This window comes from Hylobates moloch, unplaced genomic scaffold, assembly GCF_009828535.3.
Source record: "Hylobates moloch isolate HMO894 unplaced genomic scaffold, HMol_V3 SCAFFOLD_14, whole genome shotgun sequence".
Classification (NCBI taxonomy): Eukaryota; Metazoa; Chordata; class Mammalia; order Primates; family Hylobatidae; genus Hylobates; species Hylobates moloch.
Window position 1 is genome coordinate 26,928,441 of NW_026652289.1, and position 13,639 is coordinate 26,942,079.

Genomic DNA, 13,639 nt, shown 5'->3' on the forward strand with positions numbered 1-13,639 from the left:
TGTTAAACACATTATTAAGTTTGCCATATAAAGCAAATGAATGTGTACATATTACATTTATTAAGCCACTTGACCATAATTTCACCTTGATAAAACACTCATTTATTCTGAATAATTTTTGCCTCACTAGTCTAAATATGCATTGATATATCTACAGGCAGTTCTACTAGCTTCTTTTCTTTATGCCGTGTTCTTACTTTGCATCTCATAAATGAATGAGTTTAAAGTTTATATGCAACATTGCCTGTATTTTTCTCTTGGAAAGCACAAGAGAGAAGATGCTTGATTTCAAGTAAACACTAAATTTTATCATCTCATAAAAAATTTCATTCCAATCAAATTAGATTAATCCAACATCACATTTTCTTTATATAATATTTTGTTACATGATTCTTGCTTCCTGTCATAATATGTGAGCAGGAAACTAAGAATGAAGTAAATTCCCCTAAGAAAATGTTCAAGATGTTATCCCAACAACCCTTCGCAAACTTCAAATGACTGAAATCGTTGGTTGGAATAATGAATTTCAGACCAAAAAGCACTTTATGCAGTGGCTTGTGCTATTTTGAAAGCTTTTATACGGATTACATGCTTCCTGCTTCTCGGTGATCTGATTAGTTATCGTTCATAGGAATAAAGAAAGATAGGACTGTTTTAAAATAAGGCAAGTTCTTATTTAGAGAAATGAAGTGTTCAGTGAAATATAAAACTGAAAGTCTTAGAAACTTTTAAATTTGCCTTCAAATTTGTATTTAAATATATGTGTATATTCTGAGTTAGTCCACCAGCATCTCTAAATATCCTCATGTGAATTAATCAAAATATCTAGTAAACTAGAATTAAGTCAGGAATTGGACTGGATAATTTAGTGACTCATAATAAGTCAGAATTTTATATATCCTTGGTGGTACTCCGCTTCGAGGCTCTTGTTTAATAAAGTGGGAGGCCCAGTGTTAAGCTATTTTTGTCAATAACAATCTGTTATGGCGAAAATACTGCTTTCTGAGCTTGAGTCTAGTGTCCTGTCCACTATATTAAAATATGTTTCCTTAACCTTTCTTCTTAAAGTTTTTCTTTCCTGCTTACAAAGTCTACATGTCACACAATGAAAATGCAATATTTAAGTGAAATAAATTTTTTTTGATATTTTTACAGGATTTTACATTTCTACCCCAACTGGACCAGGAGGGAGACAAGAACGAGTGGGACTTTTAAGCCTCCCTTTGGACCCCACTTTGGAGCCAGCTTGCCTTAGTTTCTGGTATGTTGTAGACACCTGTTTAAACGCTGTCTTTTTTAATGGGTAACATTGCCTTGCTCAGGCCACCAGGCTCATATTTCACTAAGATGTTGGCTAAAGTTTTAATGCATATACTATTACTTTTCCCAATTGATAAGCAACAAAACATTGACAGACACCTCTCCCCATCCCCAGCAACTCCAAAACCCAGAAGGAAAAAAAAGGTTATTACAAAGAAAGTAAAAAATTTAGAAAAGCTCTGAAAGGGACTCATTCTAATGTTGTAGGAATGCAAACATTTTTGCTTCTTTCCAAACTAGGTATCATATGTATGGTGAAAATGTCCATAAATTAAGCATTAATATCAGCAATGACCAAAATATGGAGAAGACAGTTTTCCAAAAGGAAGGAAATTATGGAGACAATTGGAATTATGGACAAGTAACCCTAAATGAAACAGTTAAATTTAAGGTTTGCAAAACACTTTATTATTTATATTTGTATTCTTTTTGTGGTGGTACAATTATATTTAGAATGATACAGTGAAAAAATTAATTTATTGTCTGAAGATAAGTCACTTTTCTACTTGCCCAATCTACCTCACATTTTATCTTCGAGTATTTTATTTTCATTTATTCAAGAGCCTATTAAAAGCCATCATTGAGGAACAATGTACTAATGAAAATACAGTTATAATGGTCCATAAAATACATCGAAGCCTTTTAGAATATTTCATCTTCCTTCAGCAACATTCTAGCATAGGCCAACCATTTATCTCTAAGTCCTCTGCCTACCTACAATTTTCAGCTTTTCACAAATACCGCCTAGGTCAACCCTGCCCTTTTCTACGCCTATGCCCATCGGCATCCACCTACCCTGCCCCACTCTGATTTAATCTCCACGTATTTCCTTTAGAAACAAATTATATGAGCTGTATCATTGGGAAGTCTCTGATCATTTATTTCACATTAAGGTGAATTAATTTTTCAAATAACACTTTAATGTGTTCTCTTCCTGAGGGTCTTTGCAATTAAAATATGGCATAATAGAGGCTATTAGTTTGACCAAATTAATAATGTTTTAAATGGGTAATTTCAAACACAAGAGTATCACTTTCAGAAGATGTATATTTGGACAGACACTGCCATCATCAAAAGCTTCAGATTTTCCCCATGACTTGGTGTAAGGTAGGCAATAATTAATGACTCTCAACTGTTTTCCTCCCATCTTTCTTTCTTTCCTTCTCTTCCTTTTTCCTTCTTTTCTTCTTATTTGATCCTTTCATGGGACATTTCCTCTCTAATTTTGTTTTCTGATCATTCAAAGAAGGGTAAGGAAAGGCCAGGGAGAAAAGAGACAGCAGAAGGGGAAGTCAGTATTGCAGTGGCCAAATGCGGTTACACTCACTGAGCATCTTTTCTAAAGTAAGATAATTGGATCCAGTTTCTCACAGCTCATGAGGTGGTGCCAGATTGTCAAGTTCTACAGACATGTGCACTTTGGTTTTGCCATTTTGTTGTGAAATCATGAGCAAGTCACCATAGTCTCCTTGAAATTTAATTAGGTCATATGTGTAAGGAAGAAAATAATACTTACTGGAGTAATGTCTGGCATGAAGTAGGTGGAGTGAATAAACAAATGAGTGAATGAATGAGTGTTGAAAATTAAATGAGATCAATGTATACCATGTGCCTAGAATAGCAAACAGCATAGAGCAGACATTCAACTTATGTCTTTCCTCTTCTACACAGCACAGGATCAAGGACAGTACAGCTAAAATACCCACTGTTCCTGAGAACCTAATATGTTACCTCTGGCCACTGGACCTTTCTTCCGAGTCTGGTTCTGTGTCCTCCAGGCACCACCCTTGCACAGTATCCCACATCAACACCCTGGGTGAACTATGAATGATCATTTTATACTCATACTCTCTCTCGTCCCTTTCACCTCCAGCGTGTTTTCTCTTCAGGATTTGTATGCTCTAAGAAGGCAGAAAACTACCTGAATGTTTAATATTGCTGAAAGAAGAAATTTGGGAGAAAATTGCTTTCTCCTGCCAGATGATATATATGCATGACAGAGTACAATGGAGTATGACAATATCATAAGAGAGACACAGACAGAGAGATAGAAACTGTAACAATATTGACTAATTCAGAAGGAAGACATCATTGGAAATTTAGCCAGTGTGAACACATAATAAGGGAGTTGGGTTCAGCAGAAGAATTTAAAAAGCATGATCTGTCAAGATTTCACTATTTAGTAATGGTCACCATGTAGTTCAAGGTGACAATATTGAATCTCTAGACAATATTGAATCTCTTGGGCTCATAAGAAGAATCAAGTCAGAGAAGATTAGAATGGAATCAAATCGATTCATATGCCTCTCTGAATTGCAGGTTGCTTTTAATGCCTTTAAAAAGAAGATCCTGAGTGATATTGCATTGGATGACATTAGCCTAACATACGGGATTTGCAATGGGAGTCTTTATCCAGAACCAACTTTGGTGCCAACTCCTCCACCAGAACTTCCTAGTAAGTAACCTTCATGTGTATTTTGTCTTATTAAATCATTAATGTCAGGTGAGGAGGCTCACAGCTAAAATTCTAGCACTTTGGGAGGCTGAAGCAGGAGGATTGCTTGAACCCGGGAGTTTGAGACAAGCCTGAAGATTATAGTGAGACTCTGTTTCTACAAAACAAAACAAACAAAAATTAGCTGGGCATAGTGGTGCATGCCTGTAGTCCCAGCTACCAGAGAGGCTGAGGCAGGAGGGCCTCTTGAGCCCGAGAGATTGAGGCTGTTGTGCGCTGTGATCATGTCACTGCACTCCAGCCTAGGTGACAGAGTAGGACTCTGTCTCTAGAAAAACAAAACAAAACAAAAAACAATAATTATTTTCAGGTAGATCTTCCTTTGGTTTATTTTCATTATCTCAACCTACGGTTATTTATTTTTCCTGAAAATCAAGGACTTTAAAATATAAGCCAAATGGAGGCTAGCAAAATATTACATGTTACACATAAATCTACAACGAAAATCACTCTTTGTTATCGAGCATAGTAATGATCATTTTAGTATCTTTTTATATTTGAAAGTAATAAAGGGAGCTGGTTTCCATTTTGTTTTCACTGGAATACAAACAAATGTTGTACTGGCCATGTGGCATGGTCCGTAGTCTTTGGGGAGGGAGCCTTGAGGTTTTTGTGGCCTTCTTAAGGAGTAATTTTAAGAGTTTAGTTAAGTCTGAAACCTCCTGTGTCTATTTTAAAATAATTTAATAACAATGACTAATCAAGCCTGGACTTTGAACATATAGACCTAGATCACCTAAAATCTTTTTGTCCTAAATAGTGCCTGTATTAGTCAGCGTTCTCTAGAGGGACAGAACTCATAGGATAGATGTATATATGAAATGGAGTTTTTAAGGAGTATTGACTCACATGATCCCAAGGTGAAATTTCATAATCGGCTATCTGCAAGCTGAGGAGCAAAAAAGCCAGTCCAAGTCCCCAAACGTTAAAAGTAGGGAAGCTGATTGTGCAGCCTTCAGTCTGTGGCCAAAGGCCTGAGAGCCTCTGGCAACCACTGGTGTAGGTCCAAGAGCCTGAAAGCTGAGGAACTTGGAGTCCGATGTTTGAGGGCAGGAAGCATCCAGCATGGGGGAAAGATGAAGGCTGGAAAATTCAGCCAGTCTAATCCTTCCAGGTTCTTCTGCCTGCTTTTATTCTAGCTGTGCTGGCAGCTGATTAGATGGTGCCCACCCAGACTAAGAGTGGGTCTGCCTTTCCCAGTCCACTGACTCAGATGTTAATCTTCTTTGGCAACACGCTCATAGACACACCCAGGAACAATACTTTGCATCCTTCAATCCAATCAAGTTGGCATTCAATATTAACTATCACAATACGTTTGTAAGGCTTTGGAATATGTTCCTTTCATGGAGCCACTCATGTGTTACTGCTTAGAAGTGACCAAGATTCACAATGTCCTATAGGATCTTTTAACTCAAAAGAACCAAATCGAGCCTGTGTCTACTTGTGCTCTTAAGTCAAATTGGAAGTATGATATTTCAGAACAAAACCCATTACCATTCACATTATCCATGTCAAAGAAGACAATCACTTCATAATACTTTCAGATCAGGGGTTTGACAGAAAAATAAAGAAAAAGAAAAATGCCTATGATAATAAATAATTACAAACAGCCACTGACTTTCTACAGGGATTTTTTCACTACAGTGTTGTTTATATGCAAAAAAAACAATGCTTTTTTCTTCGGATTGTGGTGTTTGGAAGCTGACTTAGCTCTACGGCTTTCCTTGGGTTAAACCTCATGTGTGTTTTGTTCTGCATGGATCTGATCCCACAAACACAGTACTTTTTCCATTTCTCATTTCCTTCCAAGCGCACTTAATACTTTTACCAAATTTATATCAGCAAATCAGTTTGGAGAGCCTGTCCAAATTTGGTTTGCTTCCAAAACTATATATTTTTCTGCTTCCAATCTTCAAGGAAAAAAAGCAGACTTTTCAGATGAATGGCTTTAACAATGAAAAGGCTCTAAAGATTAATTATGGGTATTTGAGAACATGTAACAAATGAGGTACCATTAGGTTGAAGACAGTAGTTATATTGTCATATTTATCCCATGCCACCGTATTGAATGAGCACTTACATTCCACCAAAAGATTAGTTTACTTTTACTATCTTGTGTATTAACATGTTTAGATGCTTTTATGAGATATATATAAATTACTCAATATTTAATCATTCATTCAAATTGTATAAATATCTGCCATCTGCTAAACACTGCAGATGAAATGTAAGATGTAGCAATAACCATTAATACATGAAAAAATATATAAATAAATATGTAAAGCAATGTATAATTATGTGCCCTTAAAAGTAATACATGAGAGAAGTAAGTGATGGAGGACTTTGGAGAAAAAAAAATGTGAGCAGAAGAAGGCTTTAAGGAAGCGTGCAGATAAAAGACGGAATGATACTCGTAAAACTGATGCAAAAGCAGGAAAGTACCATACGTTCTCATGGAATAATATTGGTCATAAAATTGTGACAAGAAGTGAGTTCCTTCACAGCAAACTAGGTCAAATTTACCTTTGCTTTACCAGTGTATGATTGATTCCTAACATCACAATAATTGGTGATCAGTAAATACTATTAGAGATGGACTAAGCCTCTCTCTCTCTTTATCTCCCTCTCTCTGTCTGTCTCTGTCTGTCTCTGTCTCTCTCTATTTTGGAGATACTCTTATTTTGGTGACATGAAACTTTTGTTAAACAAAATTTTGGTACCAAAACTAAAGTTTGGAAATGATGGTAGGGATGGATGTAGGAAAAAATACCCACATAAATGCAGTAATTTGGGATTTGTGGCATTGTTGAAAATAATTGTCTCGCTTCATTTTGTGTAGGTGGCCCACACCCTACCTATTTATTATATGGAACAGTCTTTTTGCAAGAACAACATTCAGCATCATTAAAATCATGGCTTGCTTGATAAATATTAATTATTCCTACAGATACCAAATATCATCAACATTTTGCTATTTTGATATTTCAATCACCTAACATGATAGATTTTCTTGATAATTCTTTCTGCTAGTTTGTTCCCCTATTTATTCATAAATAATAAAGAAGAAAAATTTTCTAGGAGGAAGTAACAGTTTCTTTGACCTGATATTTAAAATGTAGCAACATCTCATCACTACCTAAAATAGAAAATTTGAAGTAACTTTTTTACATCATATCATACATAGAAACAAAATTTTAAATATGGTTTCTTAAGTTAAAAAATGTATCTATACGACCCTTATAGTCTTCATATTTATATTCCAATCAGAAAGAGAAAAAGATAACACCTTTATGTCAAGCTTGGTGTCCCTGTCTATTTTAACAATAAGGAAATTATAATGAAAGAATAACCCATCTGATTTGAAAATATAAACTTTAGAATCTGCCCGGAGTCTATTTGTTCCAGTTTCCAAATGGTTCACTTCAAGACGATATTTTTCACAGCAGAAAACGTTAATTACCATCAAAAGTATTCTGAACAATTTCATTCTAATGCCATTTGCAATTGGTTCAGTGAAATTCTTATTTGAGCAGAGCTTTTTTGGTTCCAGATCAATGACTTGTTTAAGCAGTAATAAAAGGAAACCATGGCTGACTGGCTAATAGCCTTTCTTTGGCTTCGTATAGAGCACTTAAAGAAGAAAACAATCCCAGATCAGTGACTGAGTAATAAAGCTCAGTTTCCTCCCTCTTTCCTAGCAACCCACATTGTGCCTAGTTTGAGGAAATGTAAGTTCGGCTTTCATAACCACAGAGATTATTCCATTTCATGACTTTAATAACTTTCTGCTGCATCAGTTCTACAATTGTTGCTCTGTGACGTTGGTACAAATGAATTTAAATGTGGGGATTGCACTGAGTACACTTTAAGAGAGTAAACATTCCATTACGTGATGATCATGCCAATTTAAAACAAATTTGATGATTCATGACAAGATACCTACTGAATAGAAATAGGTGTATACAAAACAAAATCCACATTTCAGTTCCCTGGCTTATTTCTGGGGCTTTTAAAACTAATTAAAAACAAAAATGAAAACAAAACACCTAGCTATAGTATTAGATATTTCAATATTCACTCTTTATTTCCACAGTTTTTATTTCCACAGTTTTTCTTTATTTCGCCATTTTTAAAACCATTTTCTACTTCCAAATGTAAATTAAAGGTAATTTGGCATGGCCGGGTGCAGTACCTCACACCTGTAATCCCAGCACTTTGGGAGGCTGAGGGGGGCAGGTCACTTGAGGCCAGGAATTCAAGACCAGCCTCGCCAACTTGGTGAAACCCTGTCTCTCTGGGGAAAAGAAAAAAAAAAAAAGTTAATTTGGAAAGTTTTGTAGATGTGACCTAATACTTAGAGCTAAATAATCTTACTTTAGTTCTTCATGTAGATATGAATCAGTCAGTACCTGTCTACCTCTCTACCTCTCTTGAAATTGATGGCCATATTCAGCAGAACTGCTTGCTTACTTGTATCAGTGTGTTTTGGGCTGTTTTATTTTGTTGTAATTATTTTACCTCTAAAACTAATAGCCTGAGCCAGGCACAGTGGCACATACCTGTGTCCAAGCTACTCAGAAGCCTGAGGCAGGATAATGCTTTGAAGCCAGGAGTTCAAGGCTCGGGTGCACTACGATCATGCTTGTGAATAGCCACAGCTCTCCAATCTGGGCAAGAGAGTAAGACTCAATCTCAAAACAAGACAAAACAAAACAAACTAATAGCCTACGTTTTTGAGCTCTCATTGTCTGGATTTTTATTAATAACCAAATTTAGAGTACAGAGAATAAAAATATGAACTTTATTGTTACACATTTAATAAAAATATTTATATCAGGAATGATCACTATAACTTGTTAATGAAAATATAAATTTTGATAAAATGAACACAAAATTTTATGGAACATTTTACTTTAAATTACAACCTAAACGTTTAAAATGCTATTTGTAATACCAAAAGATTTGTGTATCTATTACAATAATGATGAAAAACAATAGCCAATTTTGAAAATTAGCCACTATTTATATATTCAAATATCAATCAATAGGAGGTATTATTTCTCATGCTACATCTATTAATTCTATCACATAAAGTATCAATCAAAAACCTATTTTTCCCATATTCTCATTTCTTGTTTTGCCATAAATATCTTTAATTAAAACCCTCTTATTGTAGATGAAAGCTAGGCTCTTCTCCTTTCCACCCCTCAGTAAACACCTCTGCAATCACACACATTTCGTGGACATCAGAAGCTTAAGCATGGAGTAAAAATGACATGCATCAAGGAAAATATCTATCCTTGGCAACCACTTTGCCAAATACTGCATGTTATTTACATAGTATATGCAGTGAAAATCCCTGTTGGCATATTAAGAAATTAATCAGAACACAAGTGTTTGAGAGAAGAGCTCCCAGAAAAAAAAAAAAAAAAAAAAAAAAAAAAAAACATGAAGGAATTTAACACTATAAATGAATGTAATTCCCTATACCAGACAGGCTATTTTACTCTCATTCCCTGGCTGAGGATGTTTTACCTAATGGCACAGCATGACTGTGGTATCTGGAATTACATTTCATGAATCTTTTGTTTCTCTATTAGAAGCACATGCCACATCTCTGCTAGAACAACATCACCATTAAAATAAATTGTGTCATCATATTTAGAATGACTTAAAGTGTTTTTACTAATTCTTTTTTTTTTTTTTTTTTTTTGAGACGGAGTCTCGCTCTGTCGCCCAGGCTGGAGTGCAGTGGCGCAATCTCAGCTCACTGCAAGCTCCGCCTCCCAGGTTCACGTCATTCTCCTGCCTCAGCCTGTCAGAGTAGCTGGGACTACAGGCGCCCACCACCACACCCGGCTAATTTTTTTTTTTTTTTTTGTATTTTTGGTGGAGACGGGGTTTCACCGTGGTCTCGATCTCCTGACCTCGTGATCCGCCCGCCTCGGCCTCCCAAAGTGCTGGGATTACAAGTGTGAGCCACCGCGCCCGGCCAATTCTTTGCGGTCATTTATATGCAGAGAGTAACTGTTCTATTTTATCATGCCAGGGATCAGAGATGTCTTATTGGTCAGTTATTTGATAATAAATTATAATTTAAATGCATTTCAAAAAGTACTTAAGTATTTTAAAGGGATGCATTTTCCAAGACTTGTGTTTAGTGGAGAAATCCTAAGTAGACTGCCTGCCTTGACAGGCTTAACTATTACACTTGACAACGTTTGAGTTCTTGTTATGTGCTCGTTAACATCCTACCTACTCATCTTTAAGTACAGCACACTAAATGTTCAATTATGTCAAAATCCAATGCATTTTCCAAATATCAGCTATTTACTGTATCAGGAATATAAGGTTTTACATTTTTCCTGTTACTTAAGGATAAAATAAGAATAATGGTAAAAAACAAAAATACAAAAACATTTTTTTAAAAACCCAGTATTGGCCACTGCTAAATTTGTGAAATAGGAAGTTAATTTTTCCCAGTCTTGTATCTGAGTGTAATATCTGTCCCTGCAGTTAGTTACACATTCCCTCCTTCACTGGTCTCATTAAGGATTAAAAGAAGTGTTTCATAGCAATGTAGAATTATTGAAATTAAATGTGCCGTGTGTATGTAGAGGTTATAGGATTGTGGTAGACCCTTCTTCTGAAATCTTTGTAAATTAATCATGATTTCCTGTTGAGAACTTCCCTTATTCTTCGTTGTTGTCCTTTCTTTGGTTCACATGCCTTCCTCAGCACCCCATGTACAATCTCGTCTTCCTTCTAGGTTTACCCATCCTTGACCTTACTTGTCAGTGCTTTCATCCACTGCCCTCCTTTTTGTGTTATATACATATCAAGTGCCAATTATAGAGACTCAATTTAAACCCTGCCTATGGCAGTGTGAACCAGATGGTGGAAATTATCCAAAGTTTAATCAACCCAATAGAAGACAGTAAATTACTGTGGGATGAGCTTGAGATTAACCATGATGAGGTCTTGACTTTGACACTAGGTGGTGTGTATGGCATTAACAAGCAAGTGAATATCTATAATTCTCAGATTTTCCATTAAAACTGAAATAATAATAGTAATTACCTAATCCACAAGGTTGCCTTGAAAACCAGTACTAAGTATGGCAGGTAATGCAAAGGAACATTTCTTAAATTATCTCTAATTTTACAACAATCCAAAAAATCCTTAATATATATCTAGTTGTCTCCAAGACAACTAACTCAGAGCCCCAATTTTCATCCAGCAGCTCCAACAAATCCTCCTCTTATACACTATGTTCTCTCCCCATATGAAATAACATGCATAGAAACACTTTGCAAGATTTGGTAAAACATTTTATTATTTTGATAAGTTCATCTTGGTCTAGACAAACCTGGCCCTGGAAGGCATGTAGAACAGGACCATGCCCTGTCTCTTTACAGAACAGGACAGGCTGGCAAGGATCCCAACACTGAGTGGGAGTAATTGGCTTCTCTGTCCCATCATATGCATCATGAAAGGCAAATCTAAGCAGTGTGTTACATATAAACTTTGAAGATGCACATGAATTTCAAGTGATTTACATAAATAAGGCAGATGACATATGAAAGAGAGATTAAGGAAGAGAGTATGGCTATCAACACTGTCATAGATGTAGAGACACTTAATTATCCCTCCCATAATCTGATTTCTAGTTTATTGGGGGTAAATAATCCCAGTATTATATGCCTTTCATAATAGAAAAGAATATATTTATTCCAGTTTTCTGCATTCTTCAAATGAGGTTACTTTTCTTCTTTTGGTCTTGTTTTAAAACATAATAATGGTAACAAGAATTAGATACAATTAGAATGTTTAAAATAGTTGATGATTTTTTACATTACTTTAGAATTTGTTTCTAATAAATGAAACAACAAAGTATGTTAAGAATTTTATAAAGTTAATCTACCTAATTAAAGTGTCGGACTCTGAGCTGGAAGATCTGTGCTCTATTGTTTTAATAAATTTGCCTTAATAAGTTACCCGTCTCAACCTGGCTTCTGCACAATGTTGGCTACCAGATCAGGGCATTGATTAAGCATTTATTAAGCAAATGAAGTTTCACTTTGTCTCCCTTTCCTTACTATCAGTGTGCAGAATAGTGAAGCTTCCCCTTAAGACTACCAAAAAATAAACAAATAAAATGAAAAAAAGGAAAATCAAGAATTGCAGAATTAAATGATTTACTAGCCTTTCTTGTTAGAGAGTGGTAAATATTGAATTTGTTTTATTTTAAGTAAACATTTTCTACAGTAGGGATTTTATACCTTAGTTTATGAAACCTATTTATAAAAGCCATTTGACAAAAAAAGTTCCTTTGTACAAATAATTTTAGGGAAGTGCTGTGCACTATCATGCTTTCTTGAAGATTCACAAGGGCCATAAGAATACTAAAGAAATTTTGAGAAGTTCGTATTTTTTTTTTCCAATTTTCTTTTTTACTTTTAAGTTCAGGGGAACAAGTGCAGGTTTGTTACACAGGTAAACTCGTGTCACGGAGGTTGGTTGTACAGATTATTTTATCACCCAGGTATTAAGCCTAGTACTCACAAGTGATTTTTCCTGATTCCCCTCCCTCCTACCACTCTCCACCCACGGTAAGGCCCCAGTGTGTGTTGTTTCCCTCTGTGTGTCCATGTGTTCTCATCGTTGAGCTTTCACTTATAAGTGAGAACATGCAGAATTTGATTTTCTGTTCTTGTGTTAGTTTGCTGAGGATAATGGTCTCCAGCTCCATCCATGTCCCTGCAAATGTCATGATCTTACTATTGTTTATTAATGCATAGTATTCCACAGTATATATGTACCACCTTTTCTTTATCCAGTCTATGATTGATGGGCATTTAGGTTGATTCAGTGTCTTTCCTACTTTGAATAGCGCTGCAATGAAAAAACGTGTGCATGTGTCTTTATAATACAATGATTTATATTCCTTTGGGTATATACCCAGTAGCGGAATTACTGGGTCAAATGGTATTTCTGTCTTTAGGTCTTTGAGAAATTACCACACTTTCTTCTACATAATTTAACTAATTTACATTCCCACCAAATGTCTGTAAGTGTTCCTTTTTTTCCCACAAACTCTCCAATATCTGTTATTTTTTGACTTTTTAATAATAGCCATTCTGACTGGTGTCAGATGGTACCTTTTGCAAATTATGCATCTGACAAAGGTCCAATATCCAGCTTCTATAAAGAACTTAAATTTACAAGAAAAAGAATAAACAACCCCACAAAAAAGTGGCAAAGGACAAGAACAGACACTTTTCAAAAGGTAACATACATGCGGCCAACAATCACATGAAAAAAAGCTCAACATCACTGATCATAGAGTTCTTATCTATTTAACTGTATTTTTCCTTTACTTAAACTGCAACATTTACCCTTACATGACTCTAAAATTTACTTGTCAAAATTTGTATTCTAAGAAATGTAATTGAAAATTTGCTGGCATGTGGTATTATCTCTCTGAAATAAACATTGTGTTACTAATGATTTCCCATTGCTTTCCTTTTCAGCGGACTGTGGAGGACCTTTTGAACTGTGGGAGCCAAATACAACATTCAGTTCTATGAACTTTCCAGACAGCTACCCTAATCTGGCTTTCTGTGAGTCATTTCTTTTCCAGGTCGTCGGAAACAAATGTCCATATGAAATGTAGATCTCCCCTTGATGCAGCAAAGTAGATTATAAATTTGTCAAACATGGGTACACCTATCATGTCTACCTATAAGATTGCTTAATATAACAACAAAAATAACAATAATTGCTAAATATATATAACAT

General features: G+C 35.4%; 1 protein-coding gene across 1 annotated transcript in view; it reads left to right on the forward strand.

The window, feature by feature from the left end:
* TMPRSS15 (transmembrane serine protease 15) overlaps nucleotides 1-13,639 on the forward strand; it is a 142,201-nt gene that overhangs the window by 56,497 nt on the left and 72,065 nt on the right. The window contains exons 11-14 of the mRNA XM_032174265.2: nucleotides 1,156-1,261; nucleotides 1,561-1,711; nucleotides 3,640-3,775; nucleotides 13,372-13,461. Coding sequence (XP_032030156.1) covers nucleotides 1,156-1,261; nucleotides 1,561-1,711; nucleotides 3,640-3,775; nucleotides 13,372-13,461 — 483 coding nt within the window. The remainder of the gene's footprint in view (nucleotides 1-1,155; nucleotides 1,262-1,560; nucleotides 1,712-3,639; nucleotides 3,776-13,371; nucleotides 13,462-13,639) is intronic.